Raw genomic sequence first — 25,432 nt, 5'->3', positions numbered from 1 at the left:
TTTTGAACACTTTGTTTAAGATTTCCCTGGTCTTTCTTCCTAGACTGCCATCCTTAACAGCACCAGTTACTGCAGAATGCACAACAAAGAATTATTTTCTAAGAAAATTCCTGCTCTAATTTGTGGTCTCTGCTATGGTTTCTGACTATTATGATTTGTGTCATGAATCAACTCATGTAACTCAGTCATTTTCCTTTCCTCTTTCTTTGTGAAAATACAGATCTTGCCAAGTGCATGAAGTTAAACTGCATATTGGTTGAAGTTGATCGTGGGTTTATTTTTGGTACAGGTATCAGGTAAACCCATCAAATTTGTTGGACAGGGAGAACGCATGGAAGACCTTGAGCCTTTCTACCCTGATCGCATGGCTAGCCGCATCTTAGGAATGGGAGATGTCCTTTCATTTGTTGAAAAGGCACAGCAAGTTGTGAGTTGATCTGTCCTACAATTTGTTTTGTAATAATTCTTTCGTAGAATTCACGGTAGTGATATGGATTAAACAGTAGTTTGGATGGATAACAGATGAAAGAAGAAGAGGCAGAGGAATTACAAAAGAAGATCATGGAGTCAAAATTTGATTTCAATGACTTCCTAAAACAGACCCGTGCTATTGCACGAATGGGTTCTATGAATCGGGTGATTGGAATGATCCCTGGTATGGGGAAGGTATGCCAAATTGCTTTGCTACAAGGGTCTCTGTAGATATTTTATTTGCAAAATGTGACAGAAATCATGGTCTGTGGCAGACAACTTTCCCATCTTGGTTTGAAGTTTTAACTGCTACGTAATTAATGTATTTTAAAGATGTACATGACAAGATAAAATAGGATTAAAAATATTCTAACATAGAGAGATATTACTGGGGACACTTGGAGTGTTCTAAAAGTGAAAATCTTGGATCTAGATTGTAGATTTGATAGTAATCGTTTAGTTTACAGAAGCTGGGTTATGCATGGCAAACAGATATCTGCTGCACAGATCCGTGAAGCAGAAAAGAGTCTGAGAATTGTAGAATCGATGATCAATGCAATGACTGAAGGTTTGTTTTCCTTGATTTCTCCTGGCAGTAGAGTTTAAGGCACTTTTGTAGATTTCAAGTTCTTGATGGTATGTGGTCTTCAAGATTTCCTTTTATGGTTTTTCACATGCGTTTGCTTAACATCTTGCATTTATCCTCTCTATTTCAAGTGGCATGCTTGCCTGCATAGAATGTAATTGCTATTTCATATGTACATATATTTGTTAACTTTTAATACCAGGTCTGATTTATTTTTCGTCAACATTAATTTATTCCCAGAATTTTTTTTTCTCAATAAAATTATGAAAAATGTTGTAGAAGAAATACATTGGTATTTTTAATTTCAGAAATAAAATTGCAATGGAAATAAACTAGGAAATTCAACGGTCAACCACAGGAACAACACAAAATTTTGTGCAAACAAATCCTCCTCCACTTTATTAAATCTGGAAAATTAGGGGCTTGCTCCACAGAGAATACATAGAAAACACAGCGCAATTGGAACCTGGATTTTGGCCCATTGAAATTTTGGCCTCTAGAGAATTTAGGCCCTTTGGAAATTCAGCCCCACTGGAAAAATTGCCCTGGAAATCTCAGCCCATCTAATTGTGAAAATCGGTCTCCTTCTCCACCTGTACGGCCCCTTGTGCACTAGGAAACTTGGTCTTCTGTCTCTGCGCAAATTTGGCACGAAAAACTTGGCCTCTCTTCACTGGTTTCAGCCTGCTCCAAAAACTTGGCCTTTCTCCCCAAAATCTCGACGTCCTCCACAAGCTCGATCTCTCTAAACTTCACTCCCGAAAATTCCTTGCTGAACACCTTTCCCCTCTCTTCAATCCTTGAGTTTCTCACTCGAGAAAATCACTCCCTCAATCACAGTGTATCTTTCACCTCTCTCTTAGGCTTATTTTATAATTTTGTTAAGTGAAACCCCTAACCCTAATCTCTCAAGTGATCAATGGCTAGGCTTAGATCCTAAGCCTCATTTGAGATCAACAATAGAGATTAGATAAAGTCACTTAAATAATTTAATTATTTACCCTTAGAAACTTGGCTTGATAGTCAACATTACTTAATTAAATAATGAATGTATTTTTCCTAAGTTAAACTTATGAAAGAAATCATAATAATCATTTACTCCTCTCAAGCAAGCACCTAAAGAGGCAATATGACATCTTTTGCATGCTAGACACCAAACCTATGTAGAAACACCTGTTTGAACTAATAATATCAACACTTCCTCCTAGTGAGGAAGGTATTCTGCACGACCCCCAGTTTATCTTTTGTAGAAAACAAACTTCCTCTTCTATAGAGGCTTGGTGAGAATATATATAACATACTCATCTATGGATATGTATTGAAGCTTCACAACTCCTCTTTGGACCCAGTCTCTGATGAAGTGATACCTAATCTCCATATCCTTGGACCTGTCATGAAACACTGGATTCTCAGAGAGCTTAATGCAACTCTGATTGTGTTGGAATTTCTAAGTTTAACCCGTTAAAATTCTTCCTGTACTATCTGTTTTATTTCTTTCTCCTTGTTTAATTACTTAACAAGTTATTTACCATTCAAATACTGAAAATAAACACAAGTACAGTATCAACATCTACAGATCACCAACTGAAAGAAACCAAGCACATAGGTGACACTGTTATTTTTGGACCAATGTCCCTGGAAAAGCCCAATGTGGGAAAACCGGTGCAATTATTCAGAGGGTTATATTATTATGCAGTTTATCAGAGTACAATTGGGTGCCTAAACCGGCTCACCCGACAGAGACAAATATATGGCAGCAATACGTCTATCTCCGGAAACAGGTATTCAGAAAACTTGTCCCACAGAAACCCTCTCCGGCACTACTGAAGCCCATTGTTGGCCCTTATGGCCTCTGCGTCAGCCTCTTGCTGACCTGCGTCAGCCTCTTGCTGACTTGTGTCAGCCCTAGGACTCTCTGTGTCAGCACTTTGAGGCACTGCGCAACCTCTGGGAGCCTCTGCGTCACTCCCTCTGCCCTTTGCGTGGATGACGCAGTCTCTCTGGGCTCTGCGCTGCCTCTGCTAGGTTTTGCGTAGCCTGGATTGACTGTTGCTCTGGCTCTCTCTGCTTTTGTGTTGGTCTCCCAATATTGTCCCTACCTCTCTACCTCGTACTCATTGCTTTGGGGTTTAAGCGTATTCCACCCTAGCTTTGGGGTTTAAGCTGGAAGAAAAACTCTACCGATTATGCGTGTTTACAGACACACATAATTCGGGGAGGTTAAAAAAACTTTCTAGGATGAAATCCTTTGCCAAAATCAAAGGCTTACCTAAGTGTTGTTACATAATTAAATGGTCATACTGTTGATTTGGGGTAGCATCGAATGTGCTCTAGCCACGAAATTTGGTGGATAAGTTGGGGCACATGAGATCTCCAATACCTAGAAAGGGTTTGGGCAGATTCTAAACAGATCAGGAGATATTAAAATAATTAATATTTTTAATGGAGTCTCTAAGTCTAAACTTAGGGAAAATAAAATATTAATGTGTATTAATATGAATCTGTATTAGAGTGGTCCAAAAGACATGGATCAAGCCAGATCTAATCTTAGCCATTGATTAGGGACTTAATCTCGACGTTGAGATGTCAACAGGAAAAGTATAAGAGGAGGCTTGAGGGTCACTTGGAGAACACACCAGAATGATCAGTCATTCTATTCTCTAGAGCGGGGTTTGCTAAGAGAGATAGTATCAATGATCGGGAGAGAAGATGAGGGGCATTGAGTACAGAGAAACAGAGAAAGCAGAGATTGTGCCGGGAGAGCAGCGCAACAGCCAAGGAGGGTGACATAGAGCCAGCAAGGGCTCACGCAGGGCCACACAGAGGCAGCGAAGTGCTGCGCAGAGCACCAGAGGGGCTAGCGTACTTGACGCAGAGGCTTCTAGAGCTAATGCAGGGTCTCCTGGGGCTGACGTAGGCCAAGGAAGGCTAACGCAGGGCCAACATTAGGCTAGGAGAGGTTGACACAGTCTAGATTGGGCAGACGCTGGGGTTGCAGAGCAGTTTTGTGCTGAGGAACTGCCGAAAGGATCTTCTGGGGTTTCAGCCAGGAGATTTCTCTCAAATTGTGAGGTATAAGGAAATTATCTATTGGGTAGGCCAGTTTCAGCACCCAGATTGTACTCTGATATTGCTTAATAAGAAAACCCTCAGATAGCTGCACCGGTTTTCCCACATTGGGTTTTTCTAGGGATATTGGTCCAAAAATAATGGTGTCATGTGGTGTGTTTGTTCTTGTTTCTTTTAGTTGCTGATCTGTAATATGTTGAGCATGCACTGGTGTTTATTTTCAGTATTTACTTTATAAATAACTTGTTAAAGAAAAATAATAAGCAGGTAGGAATAAATTAGAAAAAGTGCATGAAGGGTTTCTAAACTAAGTAAACTTAGAAACTTCAACATGGTATCAGAGCGTGATTGCAGATCACAGGAGAACTAAAAGACATCAGCCGAACAGAGCAATAGCAACAGAAAACAGCTGTCCCGAGGTGACAGACGCTGTTTCTAGCAACGCAAAAGCCAAGAAGTGTGACGCAGAGCCAACCAGAGCCACGTAGAAGAAGCCGGGAGCTGCGTAGAGCCTCAGAGAGGCCAGCGTTGCTGACGTAGAGGGCCAGAGGGCTGACGCAGGGCATCCCAAGGGTGACGCAGAGCCAACGTGAGGCAGAGAGGGGCTGACGTAGTTCACAGAGAGGCAGTTGTTGGAGTTTAGAAAGCTGCAGAAATATTGTAGAGTGGCGCTGGTGAGGTACTGTAGTCAGAATAGTACTTGACAGAGCAGGGCCAGAGGAGTTGTTACTGAGGGTTTCTAGCTGAGGAACCTGGATCAGCAGTGCAATTGCACAACACAATTAGAGTAGGGGGCATCTCAACAAGCAGCAGGAGGATTTCCAAGAGGGAAATCAGGAACCTGGATCAGCAGTGCAATTGCACAACACAATTAGAGTAGGGGGCATCTCAACAAGCAACAGGAGGATTTCCAAGAGGGAAATCAGGACTCAGAGGGAGTCCAGAAGAGAACTTCCAGACAGGAAGTAGAGACTTAGAGGAGTCGAACAGAGAACTTCCAGGAGGGAAGTAGAGGAGCGTCATGGCACTACATGGGGTAAGAGACTAGGATAGACTGGACGAAGCATCAAACTTCACAGTCTGGAAGGCTAGAATCTTATGAGTGCTTGATAGAAATCGTGTCAAGAACTTCGCCTTGAAGGTTATAGCTATCCAGTCGACCCCATTGATAACGACAAGTACGAAGAGGCGATGGTGACGACCAAATGCATTATCCTTGACGGGGTTAAGGATCATGTGGTACCACATATAGCCGAGAAGGAAACGACAGTTGAGATGTGGGAGGCTCTCAAGAACCTGTACCAGCATACTTCTGTGCAGAGAAGAATGTTGCTCAAGAACCAGATGAGGTTGTATCAGATGAAGAAGGGTCAATCGATTGACACCTTCCTCGGAGGACTGAATGAGATCCGAGACCAGTTGACTGCTATAGGAGCGACACCGGATCAGGAGCTTATGGTGAGGACAACCCTGAATGTTGTCTCAGAAGATTGGGAAGTGTTTGTCCAGAGTATCCTAGGCAGAGGGACTCTCCCACCTTGGGACGAGATGTGGGCAGCTCTTCGCCAAGAAGAGATCAAACGACAGTCGAAGACAGGTAGCAGCAGCAAAGGGATCAAGGTCAAGCAGGAGAAGCGGAAGAAGAAAGATCTCTCCAAGATCAAGTGCTTCCACTGTGGGGAGATGGGTCATTATGCGACCCAGTGCCCAAGGAAGAAGAGTAAGGGAGAGTCTTCCGAGACTAAGGCAGCGCCAGCACAGGCAGAGAAGGAAGTTTTGACAGACGATGACTGTGCCATGAGTGCACACACGCCACTTGAGCGGAAGTGGGGAGACATCGAGCTGTAGTCAGGTAGACTACAGGCGATGAGGGGCAGGATCCTCGAGGTACCCAGCCTCTTGGATTAGACCTTGCTACGGGAGCCCCGACGAGGAGTAGCAGGACTGGTTGGGTGGGTAGAGACGGATGCGGATGGAGCGGCAGAGAGAGCTACAGTGCAAGAGTCCCGAGACAACGCAGAGCTAGCAGGCTACAACAGTGCGAGAGGCACAGGAGTGTTGCACCAGTGCAGGAAGGCACAAAGAGGTGTGCAACGGTGCGAGATGCAGGGAGTTGTTGCAACAACGCAAAGGTCAGAGAGAGGGAGCACTTGTTAGCGACAGAGGGAGCTTCAACTTCAGTGGGTGTTTCTAGCCCAACAAGGAGGTCAGTTGGGAGATCAGTTACTTACTTCTCAGTAATTGAGTTGCAGTGTAGCAGTGGACAACATGATGCAACATGATGAGAGGAGGTGCAGTGCAAATGCAGTACTGGGAGGAAGGACCAGCAGCAGCATAGATGCAGAGGGAGTTGTTGTACAGATGCAGCAGTGGCAGTGGCAGAACCATGGGTAGCAGTACAGGAGGCAACAATGCAGAGGATGTTGGGCAGGAAGGCCTAGCATCAGCACAGGTACTGATGCTAGATGATCAGAGTAATACTCAGTGAGGAGTATTGCTAGAGCACAGTCCTCGCTAAGAGGGAGTGTTGATTTGGGGTAGCATCGGATGTGCTCTAGCCACGAAATTTGGTGGAGAGATTGGGGCACATGAGATATCCAATACCCAGAAAGGGTTTGCGTAGATTCTAAACAGATCAGGAGATATTAAAATAATTAATATTTTTAATGGAGTCCCTAAGTCTAAACTTAGGCAAAATAAAATATTAATGTGTATTAATATGAATCTGTGTTAGAGTGGTCCAAAAGACATGGATCAAGCCAGATATAATCTTAGCCATTGATTAGGGACTTAATCTCGGCCGTTGAGATGTCAATAGGAAAATGATAAGAGGAGGCTCGAGGGTCACTTGGAGAACACACTAGAGTGATCAGTCATTATATTCTCTAGAGAGGGGTTTGCTAAGATAGATAGAATTAGTGATTGGGAGAGCAGCTGAGGGGCATGGAGTACAGAGAAACAGAGAAGGCAAAGATTGTGCCAGGAGAGCAACACAGCAGCCAAGGAGGGTGACGCAGAGACAACAAGGGCTCATGCAGGGCCACGCAGAGGCAACCAAGTGTTGCGCAGAGCACCAGAGGGGTCAGCGTAGCTGACGCAGAGGATCCTGGAGCTGACGCAGGGCCTCCTGGGGCTGACGCAGGCCAAGGAAGGTTGACGTAGGGCCAGTGCTGGGCTAGGAGAGGCTGACGCAGTCCAGATTGGGCAGACGCTAGGGTTGTAGAGCAGTTTTGTGCTAAGGAACTGTCGAAAGGATTTTTCGGGGTTTCATCCAGGAGATTTCTCTCAAACTGTGAGGTATAAGGATATTCTCTGTTGTGTAGGCCAGTTTCGGCACCCAGATTGTACTATGATATTGCTTAATAAGAAAACTCTCAGATAGTTGCACCGATTTTCCTGCATTGGGTTTTTCTGGGGACATTGGTCCAAAAATAATGGTGTCATGTGGTGTGTTTGTTCTTGTTTCTTTTAGTTGCTGATCTGTAATATGTTGAGTATGCACTGGTGTTTATTTTCAGTATTTACTTTGTAAATAACTTGTTAAAGAAAAATAATAAGTAGGTAGGAATAAATCAGAAAAAGTGCATGAAGGGTTTCTAAACTAAGTAAACTTAGAAACTTCAACACATACTAGCATCATTTACAATAAAACTTGCAGAAATTGGGTTTACAATGATATATCTATGCCGAACGATATCTTTGATCTTTGAAAATTTGTACACTGCTTCCTCAGACTGTTGACAAAATTTTGGATAACAGGTTCTGTTCCTTAGCTTTTGTTCCCTTACCTCCAAAATTTCTTTAGGAACCAAAATCAACTGCCCGTCTTCATCCAATGGCAGAAGCTCAGTAGAAGTGACGATGTGCTACCCCAGGGCCTTCTTGAGGCATGAAACATGGAAGACATTATGTATTTTTCACCCCTCTGGAAGCTCTAGCTCATAAGCCACCTCTCCTATACACCTCAAAATCTTGTAGGTTCCATAGAATCTGGATTTCAATTTCTTCGTCCCTTTCATTTTAAGTGATGTTTGCCGGTAGGGCTGTAAAGGAAGATATACCAAGTCCCCTACCTCAAATCTATGCTCCACCCAATGCTTGTTTTCATAAACCTTTTGTTGATTTTGAACCATATGCAAATCATCTTTGAGGATTCATAGTATGCCTTGGCTTTCCTGAATCCAATCCTTAGCTTTAGGTTTCTTGTTGTCTCCAAACACCCGCTCCACAAACATTGGTGCATCATACCCATACAAGGCTCTGAAGGGTGTCATCCCAATTAACATGTGATAAGTGGTGTTATAACAATGCTCTCCTAAGTGTAACCACTTTATCTAGGCATTCTGTTGGCCTCACACATAATTTCACATATGGCTGTCCAACCATTTGTTGACTATCTCAATTTGCCCATCTGTCTATGGGTGGTAACCTACTAACTAGTACTCAACGTTAACTCTGTCCCAACCAACCTGAACAACTCCTGCCAAAATCCTCCCATGAATTTTTTGTCCTTGTCTCTGACAATGGTCTTTTGCAATCCGTGTAATTGGAATCTCTCTAAAGAATAACTCTGCTACCTGTGCTACCAAATATCGGGAAGGTGTGACGAAGAAATGTGCAAGCTTTGTGAGCCTGTCAACCACCACATAAATGCAGTCTTTCCCCTATGCCTGAGGTAACCTCAAGAAAACACTGATCCCCAGAACACTGTTCTAGGGGAGAAATCATGAGGGGATGTGTATGCACATCGGAGGGGCTTCTATTGTAATATGTGGAGATTAGGAGGGGACTCGAGTTAGTGTTTCATATAGGAAATTGTGGTGGCTATCAATGTTACCAGGCACGCCATATTTACCACGAGTCAATAGAAACACTGACAGGTTCTACTTGGGGGGGAAGCGTAGCTACTATAGTGTCCAAATCGATCACACTAGTTGAAGAGAGGGGATACAGGTTATCAAAGGAACAAATTAGACTTAACCTGGGCACATTGGGGTAGAGGATTTGTGTGAATTACCAAGAGAAATTCAAAGGAACGTGTCATCCTTGTATTACTGGAGCGTGTTGTAATTGTGAAAGGTTTTGCTTTAAATTCGAGCATGAAGGCCGCGTTGAGTAGGTACAGTGATGGCATAAAAAATTATGGCTATGGTAGTCCATTTTCTTAGTGGGTGAGTTAATTGATGGAAGCCAAGTTCGATTGGAGCCAGTATGTGGAAACTATGTCACATTGATCAAGTGCAATATTTATTTGCTTTGAAGCAGATCAATTAATTGTAGTGCGATTGGACCATCTCCAACAATGGATGTCTGTGGACAAAAAATGTGATCATGGAAACCTGCTGATGAAGCTGATCGATATACCTATGACACAGGAAAATGTAATTACCAGTAGTAGCTTGTGAAAAAGGGGTGTGCGATCATAGTGCAAATGATGTGCACATTGTGAGACCTGTTTGATGAGTTTTCAATTGCTCACAGTTAGACATGGTATCTACAGGGTGCGATTTGGGCCATAGAGTGTGATGGTTGATTGTGGTGATTTGCCCAATGCACATGAAAATATGGAGAGTTTTGTGCTTGTGACAGAGAGAGTGTTGGCACATTGCATTGCATCAAAAGTCCAAGTGAAGGTGCGATCTGATGCTATGCACATGGATGTGTAGCAAAGTGCGATCTGGCTAGTGTGGTAGTTCGTGGTTGTAGTACACACTTATAGGAGATAGAGGATCATGAGCAATTTTTTGTAGTTGAACATCTTTGATCAACATGGAGACCGAATTAGCATAGATGAGTTAAAGGTACGTATTGGAGGACCGTCCATGAGGATCGAGTCGTCAAGCAATTCTGGTGGTATTAGTGGGGTTGCCAAAGCCAAGCAATATGATGGTATTGGGAGGTCGAGTCAACTCCCTGTAGCTACAACTAGTACTGTGTCACAAGTTTGGGGTTTGTCATGAGCTGAGCCTTGTTGGGTATGGTTTCAATATTGTATACTGCTAGGATTTGTGGCAAAGTTGTGGTGTTGTAGAGAGAACATGTTGATATCCATTGATGCCATGTTCATGAATGGTTGTTGTATTGACCATATAAGTCTTATATTGCTAGTTTATTCAGGCTTTGATTAATGAGTGAGGCCATGATTTTAGTTTGCTAATGTATTGCCTCCATAACATTGTTATCTACAAAGAGAGGGTTCACTAGTCTTGTTTGTTTGCCGATGCATATTGATGCCTTGTACTTGTATTAATGCCAAAGCCTTGTAAAGTTGAGTGTAACTTTTGCTGTTCTGAGATATATTGAGTTAGATTATATGCTGATAGGTTGTTGTATCTTAGAGTCTAAGTGGCTGCCTGTCCTATGTTCTTAAACTCAAAGTATGTATTGCTGAAGTTAATATTTGTATGCGTCAAGAGTGATGACATTTTGTTGAGGTTGTGCTAGTAGAATTGCTAAATAATGGACTATTTAAAACGCCTCATGAATAACACAACAATACCTTAGTAGACTACTATATAGGTAAGAGAACAGGATAGAACAAGAAACCCTTCTCAAGAGGAGTCCATGCTATTCTACAGCTAGAGTAGCCAAGGGATCTGTAGAAGGAACAAGAGATAGGAAATTTGCTCTTTGCACTTGGGTTAGATTTGAAGATCATGAAGGTGACAGTGAAAGCCCTTCTTAAATTGGAGAAGTTAGACTCACTTCTTTCCGAGGTGAACCAATCAGATTGGAGGAGTTTAAATTGGGCCCTAAAACCATCCATGCTTTCCTTGATACAACACAAGTTCTTGGAGCACCCTTGTGAAGGGGTAAGACTTATAGTTGCCTCTTGTCTTAGTGAGATCATAAGGTTAACTTCACCTATACCTCCTTACAATGATGATATCGGGAGGAAAGATTTCTGGCTGATAGTAAAAATCTTTCAGGAGTTGGATAACACCGTGGGTCCTACCTTTTAAAGAGGCACAAGATTTAGAAAGTCATGGTCGTAGTCAAATCATATGACATCATGCTTGATCTGGAGTACAATGATTTGATTCTTCAAATGTCCCAATGCTTCTTCAACATTAAGAAACATCATCTTGACAATGTCAAAACAAACATGCAAACTATTTTATTTGCAGTTACAGGAGACCATGATGCCATTTGCAAGCAATTGTAATACAAATTGTTGGGCATTTGGAGGAAGGAACATGTTGTCTCACTTGCTGCTTATGAATTAGGAGGAAGGTTGGTTGAGCAGAACACAAGTCTATTTAGAGGGCAGTTGACCAAAGAGGAACTAATTAGGATGCAAATTTCTCCGTCTGATCACTTGAGTAGTGTTGGTGAAAACAAGGATGCAAAGGTTTAAATAAGAAGCAAGAACGAATTAAGGAGGAAAAATCTTTGCTTTAGCTACAGGGGACCTTGGGAGCCTAATCACTCATGCTCTAGTAACATTGTAGAAATGACAAGGGTAGGGCAAGAGGAGATTTCTTCTGATCATTCTGATATGGGTTCTTCCACTATAGTTGAATCCATTGATTTTCATGAGAACACCCTTGGAGAGTATGAGAAATCATGTGGAGATGTCGATAACATTCACCTTTACATCCATTTTTGATGGCTGAAAATGGTGACCAACAAATTCTTCGCATGTGTGAAGAAGGCCAAAGAGAAGAGCATTCATAGGTGCATGAACATGAGGGGGAGTATGACATACATAGTGTGCATGATGAGTCATCTTTGGAGGGCCAGTTGAAGGTTCAAGTAGAAGCTATGGTCGAGGGAGTTGAGCATCCATCTTCGAGGCCAACTATCGATGAGGTGCAAGTAGATGTTAAACACACATGGGAGCAAGAACAATATGAATGATAAATCATGAGAGTATGAATTTTATTAACAAGAGATATACATTTATAGTACAATATGTGACCGTTGGGTTTCACATCCCAAGGTCTCTTGGACTACTTTGTCTATTTAGCTTCCACACTAACCCATTGAGGATTAGGTGTCCAATATTCCCCCCCTTAATCCGAAGGGTTATGTATGAGTCCAAGAAGAGAGCTGAAATACAAAATGTGCAAAAATGCATGGTAGCACTAGGCTGAATGTGCTCTCTGAAATGTTGGTATAAAGGGCGGTGGTTTAAGGATGACCACCAACACTGGAACGCTTAGTGCAGTTCCCGGAACTCTTCTAAAACTGGCAAGAAGCTGAAGTCTTCTGCTAGAGGAAGTGCTCCTATTGTTTTGAAGAGGGAAACCTTCAACCAATGAAGGGAGGTCTCACCCCACATAAAAGGGAGAGCTTCAACCTGAAAAGGGAAGTCTCAACTTGTGATGGTTTAAGGATAACCAACAACTCTGGAATGCTTAATGCAATTCCTGGAACTCTTCCAAAGCTGGCAAGAAGCTGGAGTCTTCTGCTAGAGGAAGTGTTCTCAATTGTGTTCCTGGAACTCTTCCAAAACTGGCAAGAAGCTGAAGTCTTCTGCTAGAGGAAGTGTCCCAGATTGCCAACTGAAGGCATGTTCACGGGCATCTTAGTCTCTGGCTACAACTCTGAAACTGGTGTGGCAGGTTGTGGCTCAGGCTCGCTTGATGTGGCTTTGAAGCTTGTAGATGACCATCATTTCCCCCCGTGTCAGATACAAGGTGAGAAGATGGAGAAAACTCAACTGCAAGATTGTTCAATATTCTGGAACAAGTTCTGACATATGTTTGGAATATCTTCTTGGCTGTTGATGCCCATTGCCAAGAAGCGATCCATCCAAGATGAATCTTTGTTCTTGCAGGACGTTTGTTTTTGAAGCATTTGTTTGAAGAATGACTGGTTTAATGACAGTGCTTACATGGATGAAGATCAAAACAGTGATCTTTCAGATGGCCAACTCGATCACAGTGTTGGCATTTCACAATCTGTTGTTGTTGTTGCGGTGGAAGAGGAGTAGAATCTGGAACAGCTGGAGGTGAACTGTCATGAGGAGCAGGTGAACTGTCATGAATGAATCCAGCACTCTGAAACTGAATGGGCTTGGCATAGTCTGGAATATGAAAGGACAAGTCCTTGTCATATCCAAGACCAGTTCTGTGCTTGTTGTGGACAAGCTGTTCCCAAGGTCTGATGATGGGCTTGGGAAGTGCTGACTGAGTTTCTGCATCTGCATGTACAACTGTTGCTTTATTTGAATGAACGGTAACATTATTGACTTGCTGTTGATGGGTTGCAGTCTCAATGTTCTGAACAAAAACAGGTTCAGAATGATGTCTATTTTGATGTAGCTCTTCTTGCTGTAGCTGTGATTCAAGCTGCAAAAAATCAATCTTTTCTTGTGCATTTTGTAGACATGTTTGAATGTCTGAAAGAGAGGCTTTGTTAATTTTGACTGTGCTGTCAGCAGTGGACTTGATTAGAGTTTTTAGTAACTCTAATAAGCCATGAATTTTCGCCATTATTCGACCAAACAAATGGGCAAAGTGTTAAGAAACCAAATGCACAGTGTTGCTTCGCAATAAATGTTTTTTTTTTTTTTTTTGCAAAACAGATGATATCAAGCAGTATTCAAGGCAGACCCCATCAATGAGGAAAAGCAGAATTCTTTATAGCATGAAGGCTCAATCTTTTGTCTACAAAAATGTGTTTACAATCAGCTCGAAACAGTGCAGCACTTTACCAATACACCGCCGTGGGAAGACACACCATTAACCACTTTGCATGTTCAAAGGTTGATTCTCGATGGAGGAAATATGGAAGATGCAATTCATGAGACGGAGACAGCGTAGTAAAAAATACCATACCATAGACAGCTTACTAATGTAATAGACAGCGTTAACTTACAGCTCAAATAAATAAACAGCCTACACAGCTACACTGCCAAGATATTGTTGATTCTTATGATCGCATTTGGGATGTTGATCGAAACTTTTCACCAAGCCATCTCACTGTGGGGTTTGATATACCAGTGAAGATAAATAGTTCTGGAGTTCCAGAGAGCCCTCCTGATGCCGTGCTTCAATCAGCAAGGATATTGGTCCGAACAGATACCTTATCTTACAACTTCCAACTTGATGAGGAGGCAAATTACCTTGTAATTGCCTATTTTGCCAGGATTTTACCTGTGCAATCTTCTTTTCATGTATTGGTTAACGAAGATATTTTAGCAATCAATTACACTCTCCAAAGCAGTGAGACAGGCGCAGTTTCTTTCATTTCAAACAATATCTCTGTGATTAATATCACAATCCACAAATCAATGCTCTAGAAGTATACCAGATAGCTGGCATCCCTCTAGGAAGTTCACAGAGTCAACTAAGAGAACTAAGAGATCCTCCAGAATGGCATAAATTCAAAAATACAAAAAGTTCATATCGTGATGAAAACAGAACCACAAAAAGGCAATGCCAAAAGATTGTACGAGGAATAACTACATGAACCTTATCACTTAAATACACTCTGCAAATGCAATAGATCTGAACTTCAATGATCTAATTTCTTCAGCAACCTCAGAACTAGACGTCGAAAACTTTTATTCAACGTAAATCCCACAATAACACCAGCAGTAAAACTTGCCAGTACAAGTTTCGTGCAAGCCCCTGCTGAAACCATATACCTGGGCTGACTGCGAACTATTATATTGCACGAATCGTCCATGGCCGTTTCATGTTAAAAGCGGGCTGTTTTGGTATTTACTCCAGCAACACACGGAAACTTCGAGCCGTCGCAAGACTTGGAACACGCAAAAGAATCAATAATATCCTCATTGGTACTTATAAATGCCACATCGCAGGTCAGTTCAACAACAACAAAGAATTGTCTCAGGAGTATGGTTCTCAACAACAGATTTATAAATAAGCCTAGTGTCTTGGTATCTTGCACCACTTGCTCTCGCTGTCCCCAGTGAAGGGGTTCCTCTCAGTTCGCCTTCTGGAGATGACGAAGTTGCAGTTGTCGCTGCATTTCCAAATTGTTTCATAAGTGCGAAGGTTGCTTATGAGCGCCCGTCCAAAGATCAGGTCTTGAGCGCATTCGATGCTGCTAAACAAGATGCCTTCATGGATGAATGATTGTTCTTAGCGCCGGGTGGTCCCTTGGATGCCCCCTTTTTTTTTTTTTTAAAAGACTACATGAATCGCGCTGTTACAGATTTTAATTGAGGGACTAAAGATGTTTGGAAACATGATCATAAATCTGTTTTTGAGTAGTCATATCACCTCCCAGATCAAAACTTGCTCAAATATCGGTGTGTTACTCAAAATTCCCTTTTCAAACATGCGCTGAAACTACAAAGGATCGTCTGTCTGACGCTGGTTCATAACAACATATGATCCGAAAGCCCTTTTATTCTCCCTCAGCGTAGGCGCACTAATCCATTCTTGATAGATCCTGAATATCCGTTCTTCCAGGTTTATGTCTGCATTCTTCCACTAACAAAAGATAGGTTAGCCTTAAGATAGGTCGGCCCTCCCTTATGATTTAGATCAGCAAATATGAATCTCCAGATTTTCTTGTCTTAAGGTGAATCCTGAGTGCAGGATTACATAACCGTCATGCATATTATGAATCTTAGTGACAAACCTACACCAATATCAGGCAGAGAGACCAGAGAGCGTAGAGAGGTCAGTTATGCGTAGAATAATAGCAGAGAATAATAGAGAATCACAGGTGAATAATAGACAGAGAGGAGTGTTCTGTATGCAGAGAGCAGCGTTTTGTATGCAGGTGGAGCAGCTACAAGAGCAGCATTTAGGCCAGTGGAAGCGTCAGAGCAGGAGAATAATGATGCGTTCAGGCCAGTGGAAGCGTCAGAGCGTGAGGTATGTCAGAATTTTCTATTTGGGGAATTTTGCGCAGAGAATGCAGCTAAAATACGGCTGATAAAACATTCATGAAATGCAGAACTGACTTGCACAGAAAAGCCATAAAACAAATGGTTCAAATTAATTATGCAGGGTAGGAATACGCCTGCTTTGATACCATGTTAAACACACATGGGAGCAAGAACAATATGAATGATAAATCATGAGAGTACGATTTTTATTAACAAGAGATATACATTTATAGTACAATATGTGACCGTTGGGTTTCACATCCCAAGGTCTATTGGAATACTTTGTCTATTTAGCTTCCACACTAACCCATTGAGGATTAGGTGTCCAACAGTAGACATAGAGGTATCCAATAGGACTATAGGACGTCCAGATGATAGCCGCCTAGAGAAGATTGAGCATCGCAGGACAAATCTTATGGTGATGAAGAAGACCTAGACACTCTGAGACACCATCTTGCTACAGATCAGTGAGCTTGAGGTCCGTAGAGTTAGGCGTGCCAAGACCGCTACCAAGCTTTCCAGTATTGGGGAACAGCTAAGCAAAATGAGTATACTTGGGAGTTTCAGAGCAACCCTCTTCATTAGTACATCGATAGGGCTTGCAACACTATTAGCCCACCTTTGTACATTGTGTAGTTTTTGGTAGAATCGGATGTGCTCTAGCCATGAAAATTGGTGGAGAGGCTAAGGCACATGAGTTCTAAAGAACCCAAAAACCGTTTGGTGAAATTTCACCCAAATTGTATTTTATTAAAATAATTAATATTTTTAATGGGGTTCTTAAGTCTAAACTTAGGAAAATTAAAGTATTAATGGGTATTAATCAAAATATGGGTGAGACTGTTCTAGAAAATAGATCAAGTCAAGTTTTTAATCTTAGCTGTTGATTAGAGACTTAATCTCGGCCGTTGAAGTATCAACGAGAAAAGTATAAGAAGGAGGCTTAGGGTTCATTCAGGAACCCACCAAGAGAACGAATTGATCTAGAGTTCGGAATTTCTAGGGCTTGGAAACTGAGAAATTCAAACTAAGTGATCATTCTGTAGTAGAGGGGCAGGGATAGTTTGGGAATACTAGGCAGAGAGGCGGAGAGCCACCAGTGGATGCAGCACAACACCTAGAGGGACTGATGCTGGGCTAATCTAGGCCCACGCAGAGCCAGAAGGGCCAACGCAGAAGGGAAGCTGCCTTCACGCAGAAATCCGGAACTGCCGGGGAGCTGCCAGAACAGCCAGGAGAGGTTGATGCAGAAGCTCCAAGAGGCAGAAGAGATAGCGCAAGGCTGATGCAGAGCCTCTGAGGCTGACGCAAGGCTAGCGCAGGGATCGCTGGGGGTTTGCTAGTTCTACTATCGGATTAGCCGGAAACTGCCGGGTGAAGTGAGGTAATCTCACTCAGTTTTCTGCCATTATATTTTTCTCTGTAACTGGATTGCCGGGAGGGCATCCAACATTGTATTCAGAACTACTGCTTAATAATATAAAACCCTCAGAGCTGCTGCACCGGTTTTCTCGCATTGGGTTTTTCCGGGGACTATTTTGTCCAAAAATAACGGTGTCCTATGTATCTTGTTCTTTTCTCAGTTTCTTGTTTCATGTAATCAAATTAAATTGCTGTAGGCTACAAAAGTAATTTACTTCAGTATTTTTTAGAAAATTGATAATGTATATTAAAATCAAGTAGGAGTAGCAAATTTAGTTTTGCTGCAGTAGGAGTTCCTTGAGTATAGGAATTTTCACACATTGGAGAGGGAGAGAGGGCAAGGTTTTCTTGCTAGACCTTATGGGTTGACCAGGTGAAGCCTTCCAAATGGGTTTTTCAGGTTGGCCAAGACTAAGCGATGAGCCGACATTTTAGGAGCATCCTAGTTAGAATCAAAATGGCGCTACATAAATGTGGTGGGATTATTTCTTGTGTGGGTGTTTATGCACAAGATCCATGGCCGAGGATGGATTGGAGAGGAGTGATGAGTTGGTATCCTACTAAGTGGATAATTTATGGAGGATCATCCATAGTCATGGGCATCAGCAGGACCCCTCAGACATGGGCAATGATGAATGACCAAGGTGGCATTGAGATTTAGGTGGATCTATTAGTGGCAAGTTGAGTCAGAGGTTTGTTTGGGATTTAGGTATTGAGGGGTCCATTCATAATTGGGTGGCATGGAGGCATGATGTGACAAAATGGAAGATGTGGATTGCTTGAGGGCAAACAATCTTGGGGCGGGAGGATTTGTAATGTTCCCATTTTTGGTTTCCTTTATGATGTGGTTAGGGTGGATTTCCAGGGTTTGTGATAGCTAGGTCACAAGAGCGAGATTACATCATTAGTGGGTCTAGAGGAGTTTTATGGGGTCCGATGAGGTTTGCTTACTATATTTCATCATCAGGGTCAGTTCCACGCATTTCATTCTTGGTTCTGTTGCATTCTAATGATGCCCATTAAATAGGGTTACTATCAACACATTTTAATTAAATATATTAAAGGTTTCATTTGGGGAGGATTATTTGGAGAAACACCTTAGTGTAATAGCTCGTTGGAACTAGAATGAAGAGATCTACAGGATGGGATGATGAAAAGTGACTTTCAGTGGCTGGAGAGATCATAGAGGCAAATTTACCATTTTCTAGGATTAAAAGTGACTAAAATAAATAAAATAAAATGTCACTTAAATAAAATTAAAGGGAGAAGCTTCTAGAGTGGGAATAAAATAATAAAAATAAAAGTGCTTCTAGAAGGTTGGAGAGGGATCCATCAAGTCTTTAAAAGAGGGGAAAGCAAGTCATATGGGGCATCTTGGATTTAGGGAATTTTCTTTTGGAAAGCTTTGGGAACGTGGTTCTCAACTTTCAGAGAGCCTTGGGACGTAAACCCTTGGGTTCCTTGTGTGTGTTAGACGAAACCCCAACAAATTGAAAGCTAAGCAGTGGCTATGTCAAGTAGGAAAGAAAATTGTTACAATGCTAGCATTTAGTTGGTTGAAAAAGGGGTGGTATGACTAAATGACCTAGTAAGTTAATAGATAATCAAATGCCCAACAATGTAGTTATGGGACCAATTACCATTAACGAGGCAACAAATTGATCAAGAATGTAGTTAAAGAATGGCCTATTATATTTCCAATTGAGATTAAGAAAAAATTCTAATTGTAGAAAAATGCATTTATGATACTAATCAATGACATAAATAGCCTACTATCTTCTCTCTTTGATGTTTCTTTTCTTCCTCCCGAATGTTTGTGCACCTTTGTCTTTTTTTCTAAATTCACCATATGAAGCATACAATAAAATTTTGACATAAAATTAAAATACCAATTGTGGTTGTTATTTCTATCTAATCCACCCATTTAGGACACTAGTATCACAATGTTCCACAAGGGGATTATACTCTGTCCCCCTACCATATGCCTTTTACCAAGCGAGTCTAACAATCATAACAATTTTCATAGTATGCTTTTCTTTGTGCTAACACAATTCCATATAAGAGTATATATTTTAGTTGAGTTGTATCCAAGCTTAATTTAAGCTCATTTAAGTTGTCATGGTCCTTTTGAGAATTAATTAACTAGGGAAAACATAAAATGGTCAATGTTACCCATTCATATGCAAGGGTAACCCTAAGAGAAATTTTTTCTCTTATGATGCAGCTTGCCAGCTAGCAGCCCCTACCATGATCCATAGATAGAAAGCCTCTAATGCCTCTCACCCATTCTTCGATCAATATATTCATTGGTCTACCTTAGTCATTTGATGAAGGTGGGTCATCTATTATGAGGCACATTAACCATTTTTCATTCAAGTGATTTCATTTAATGTTTAAGGCATTCTAGTATGGATCATGGGTTGAAGTTGGATTATAAACCATTGTTGATTGTCTTCTTGTTCCTTGACTTCATGTTGTTGGTTATGATTTGCCCCTAGTGTAGGGCGACCTTAGGGTTTTTCTTTCACTATCTAGTAGGGGCACAAATAGGAGTCTTTGATGATGGTAGCATTCCATGTAATTTATACTTACACACTTTTCATCATTCCTCTCACTTCATTATCCCATCTTTGATTGGATGTTGTCAATTGCTTGTCTTCATTCCGTGTTGGCCTTGCCTTCTGAGAAGAAGGGGTTGGAAATACTCAATGTTGATGCAATTATAAGAAAAAAGAGCATAAGCCAAATATACAAATTCAAAAGAATTGCAAGGAATGCAAAGCAATCAAAAGCTAACTATAGCTTGAGCTCAACCCCCTCTTTTATAGCTTCTCATCCTTGAGAGTATCCATGCTTGTCACGCTTAGCAAGGTGAAAGGAACTCTCAAAGAACATCCCAACCTCGATGAAGTGATAAACTACTCATCATTAAAGGGGGATTATTACACAATAAATCAATGAAGCTTGTTAAACTAACCATATCGAGAGAGAAAAAGGCAAATATGGGGGCTTGGAAAAACAAAGGTGAGGAAAGTTAAGTGAGGCAATTAAACACTCCCTCTACAAAGGTGCTCATGGACTATGGTTTTACATAACTCAGTATAACACTGACACCTTTCATGAAGCAAACCCCAAGCCATAATGCCTATCATTTGTACCTATCATTTGCAAGGGTTTTCCTAGGAACCATTCCTCCCATTAGGGTTGAAAGTACCTAATAGAGACATGTGATAACCCTCCTGTGCCTAAGTAAGGTAACATGTGCACAATCATAAACTAGTAAGACATTTGAACATGATACTTGTGTGAAGTATTTTAATGGCTTTGACATTGAATATGGTCCACCTTGATGCTCTTATGGTTCTTGTACTCATGATGTTGATTTCACTTGATTCCTTGAGTATGTGTTAGATGATTCTTCCAGGTGCAACTAGGATCCCTTGAGGGATGATATAATGCTTCGCTAGCTTTTCATAGATGATGTCCAACCAATTTGATGATGACGCAAAGCACTTTGACATAGGACGTTAGGCACCTTTTGAGCTACATTGACCTTGAGGTTACTCGCATAGTTCATGAGATCCTCCCTTAACCTCAAGACCTTGGACATTGCTTAGAGATCAGGTGCACCCAAGAGATGATAGGATGCCCCCAATCTGGCATTGTACTTTCTTGATGGACATTGCTTTTCTCTTGATGATAACTGAGGATGATGATGACTTGGCACCGCTTTGCAGGGGATTTTACACCTTCTATCCTAGTTACATCATGCCTTGGGTTGATGACATCACCCTTATGATGCATTTGATGATGATGTGGGCTTTCTAGAGGATGATATTGGTCTTGGGAGGGCTTTCCTTTTTAATAAGGCACCATTTTGATGAGGAGACTTGACTTTTGGGATGAGACAAACCCCTTGGGTCATCCCTTGCACCTTTTCGTGGAGACACATGCCTTTTGGATGATGGTGTTACCCATGGAGGATTTTATACTCACATGCGTGGGTTAATTGAGGCTTACTTTCATTGCATCTCATTATTTTAGCTATCTTTGGGGATAAGCTTGATGGCCTATCTACCTTGTATCATGAATAATTTGTTTTTTTAAGAGTTTTTAGAGCAAATTAGAGCTAAATCGACTTGGTTTCTGTTGATTTGGAGTAGCATTGGATGTGCTTTAGCCACGAAATTTGGTGGAGAGGTTGGGGCACATGAGATCTCCAATATCCAGAAAGGGTTTGGGCAGATTCTAAACAATTCAGGAGATATTAAAATAATTAATATTTTTAATGGAGTCCCTAAGTCTAAACTTAGGGAAAATAAAATATTAATGGGAATTAATATGAAACTGTGTTAGAATGGTCCAAAAGACATGGATCAAGCCAGATCTAATCTTAGCCGTTAATTAGGGACTTAATCTTGGTCATTGATATGTCAACAAGAAAAGTATAAGAGGAGGCTTGAGGGTCACTTGGAGAATACACCAGAGTGATCAGTCATTCTATTCTCTAGAGCGGGGTTTGCTAAGAGAGATAGAATTAGTGATCGGGAGTTGCAGCTGAGGGGCATTGAGTACAGAGAGACATAAAGGCAGAGATAGTGCCGGGAGAGCAACGCAGAAGCCAGGAAGAGTGACGCAAAGCTAGCCAGGGCTCACGCAGAGGCAACCGGGAGCTGCGCAGAGCCTCAGAGGTCAGTGTTGCTGACGCAGAGGGCCAGAGGGCTGACGCAGGGCCTCCTAAGGCTGAGGCAGACCCATCCGGGGTGATGCAGGGCCAACTTTGGGCAGAGAGGGGTTGACGCAGTCCAGAGAAGGTTGACGCTGGGGTTTCTGGTGCATATTGGTGCTGAGGAGCTGCTGAAAGGATTATCCGAGGTTTCAACCAGGAGATTTGTCTCAAACTGAGAGGTATTACTGCCAAGGAAATTCTCTGTTGGATAGGTTAGTTTCGGCACCCAGATTGTACTCTGATATTGCTTAATAAGAAAACCCTCAGATCGCTGCACCGATTTTCCCACATTGGGTTTTTCCGGGGACATTGGTCCAAAACTAATGGTGTCATATGGTGTGATTGTTTCTGTTTCTTTTAGTTGATCTGTGATATGTTGAGCATGCACTAGTGTTTATTTTCAGTGTTTACATTGTAAATAAATTGTTAAGTAACAAAACAAGTAGGTAGGAATAAATCAGATAAAGTGCATGGAGGGTTTCTAACTAAGTAAACTTAGAAACTTCAACATGGTATCAGAGCATGATTGCAGATCACAGGAGGACTGAGGACATCAGCCGAGCGAAGCAATAGCAGTAGAAAACAGTTGTCCCAAGGTGATAGAAGCTGTTTCTAGTAGAGCAGCAACAAGGGAAGGGTGACGTAGTGCCTGCGTCATCAAGGGTGAGTCGGGAAGAGGCAACGCAGAGGCTAAGGAAGGCAAGGGAGCCTCACGCAGAGCCACACAGAAGTTGGGAGAGCTGACGCAGTTGGCTGAGGAGGTCGGGGTGCTGGTGCCAGGATTGTGTAGAGCCTAGGAGCTCTCACCTTCAGGTTGCTGGGTTTTAGAAGGCTGTGGGAATATTGCAGAGTGGAGCTGGTGAGGTACTGTAGTCAGAATAGTACCTAACAGAGCAAGGCCAAGAGGAGGGAGTTGCTACTGAGGGTTTCTAGCCGAGGAACCTGGATTAGTGGTGCGGTTGCACAAGATGATCAGAGTAGGGGCATCTCGACAGCGGCAGGAGGATTTCTAGGAGGGAAATCGGGACTCAGAGGGAGTCCAGAAGAGAAATTCCAGACGGGAAGTAGAGACTCGGAGGAGTCGAACAGAGAACTTCTAGGAGGGAAGTAGAAGAGCATCATGGCACTACACGGAGTAAGAGACCAGGATAGACTGGACGGAGCGTCGAACTTCGCAGTCTGGAAGGCCAAAATCTTATCCGTACTTGACAGAAATCGTGTCAAGAACTTCGCCTTGAAGGTTATAGCTATCCCAGTCGACCCTAATGATAACGACAAGTACGAGGAGGCAATGGCGAGGGCCAAGAGCATCATCCTTGACGGGGTCAAGGACCATGTAGTACCACACATTGTCGAGAAGGAAACGACATATGAGATGTGGGAGGCCCTCAAGAAATTGTACAAGCATACTTCTGTGCAGAGAAGAATGCTACTTGAGAATCATTTGAGGTCGTATCAGATGAAGAAAGGAGAACCAATTGACAGCTTCCTCGGGGGATTGAATGAGATCTGAGATCAATTGTCTACTATAGAAGCCACGCCAGATCAGGAGTTGATGGTGAGGACAGCCCTGAATGTTGTCTCAGAAGACTGGGAGGTATTTTTCCAGAGTATATTAGGCAGAGGGACTCTTCCACCTTGGGATGAGATGTGGGCGGCTCTTCGCCAGGAAGAGATCAAACGACAGTCGAAGACAGGTAGCAGCAGCAAGGGGATCAAAGTCAAGTAGGAGGAGGAAGATGTTGCCCTAGCATCTGAGGGAAAGCAAGAAAAGCGGAAGAAGAAGGATCTCTCCAAGATCAAGTGCTTCCACTGTGGGGAGCTGGGTCATTATGCAACCCAGTGTCTAAGGAAGGAGAGTAAGGGAGAGTCTTCTGAGACTAAGGCAGTGCCAACACGGGTAGAGAAGGAAGTTTTGACAGACGATGAATGTGCCATGAGTGCACACGCACCACTTGAGCAGAAGTGGGGAGACATCGAGCTGTAGCTAGGTGGACTACAGGCGATGAGGGGCAGGATCCTCGAGGTACCCAGCCTCTTGGATTAGACCTTGCTACGGGAGCTCCGAACAGTAGTAGCAGGACTAGCTGAGTTGGGTAGAGATGGATGCGGATGGAGCAGTAGAGAGAGCTACAGTGCAAGAGTCCCGAGACAACGCAAGGCTAGCAGGCTGCAGCAGTGCAATAGGCACAAGAGTGTTGCACCAGTGCAGGATGGCACAAAGAGGTGTGCAACGGTGCGAAATGTATCATGGCCAACATCTCGTTGTCGTAAATTGAATATGACAACTCATGTGGTAGAAGCTTCCGGCTCTCGAAAGCAATGGGGTGCCCTCCTTGGGACAAGACTTCCTCGATCCCTACACCTGATGCATCACACTCCAATGTGAAAGGCTGAGTAAAATTTGGGAGTGCCAATATTGGACAACAACTCATCACCTCCTTGAGGCGATCAAATGTTGCCTGAGCTCCCTCTGTCCATGCAAAAGCCCCCTTCTTAGTCAGATCAATAAGGGATGTTGCCAACTGTGAGAAGCCCTTCACGAACTTCTGATATTAGGTACAGATGCCCAAAAATCCTCTCAATGTTGTCACATCTCGGGGCTCTGGCCAATCCCGAATGGCTCGAATCTTCTCCTCGTGCACCTTGATGATGGAGGGAAAAGTTCCCCTAGGGCTTTTTGGGTTGAAACCCTAGCAGACTGAAAGTTGTCTATTCAAAGAAGCACACATTCACACAGCCATTATGCTATTATAAGCAAATTCTATTGTAAAGGGTACGTACCTTAGGTCCTACGTTTGAGAAAGCCTTTAGGGTCCAAACCCTTCTTGGAGTTCCCTTCTTCTCTTTTGTCCTACAAAACAACCAATTCCAAAGAACATAGCAATATATGGACAAAACCTTATAAAGAAACCATCTTCATGTTATAAATAAAGGTAGTTAGCTATGAAATCCAAATAACCATTTACATATGAATTCTAAACATGAATGTCATTAACATAAAGAGGATTCATTTCGGGAACCAAGACATGTGTTTCTTTTATTATAGACAAGTAAAGTACATAAAAATGAATATTTTCACCTGAGTCACCTTCAGCAGGCTCCAAGCAAAGCTTCCTTCCAGATCCGTTCCAGCCTCAAGCCTTTAACAAACTCCTTCCATGACTCTCTCCATGATGTCATAAATGGTGGATGAACATCAACACACAAGGAAACAAAGGTTTCCTGGACAAATGGGGGAAGTGCAGAAGGCACAAGGGACTTCAGACCTGGTCAGGGGAAAAATCTCAGCATAATAACCTTTCTCTCTCTTCTCTCCTCCCTTAGGCCTTCCCTTTGA

The 25,432-nt window shown here is 42.4% G+C and overlaps 1 protein-coding gene across 2 annotated transcripts in view; it reads left to right on the top strand.

The window, feature by feature from the left end:
• The window catches only part of CPSRP54 (chloroplast signal recognition particle 54 kDa subunit), a 295,675-nt gene that overhangs the window by 142,008 nt on the left and 128,235 nt on the right, over nucleotides 1–25,432 (top strand). For both annotated transcript variants that reach the window (XM_089378034.1, XM_089378033.1), the window contains exons 10-12: nucleotides 290–427; nucleotides 523–666; nucleotides 964–1,039. In XM_089378034.1, coding sequence (XP_089234160.1) covers nucleotides 290–427; nucleotides 523–666; nucleotides 964–1,039 — 358 coding nt within the window. The remainder of the gene's footprint in view (nucleotides 1–289; nucleotides 428–522; nucleotides 667–963; nucleotides 1,040–25,432) is intronic.

Source organism: Pinus tabuliformis, chromosome J (assembly GCF_031772625.1).
Source record: "Pinus tabuliformis cultivar Carrire ecotype Pingquan chromosome J, CPIR1, whole genome shotgun sequence".
NCBI classification, from domain to species: Eukaryota; Viridiplantae; Streptophyta; class Pinopsida; order Pinales; family Pinaceae; genus Pinus; species Pinus tabuliformis.
Note: the sequence above shows the minus strand (reverse complement) of the source record. Positions and strands in the feature narration are given on the sequence as shown.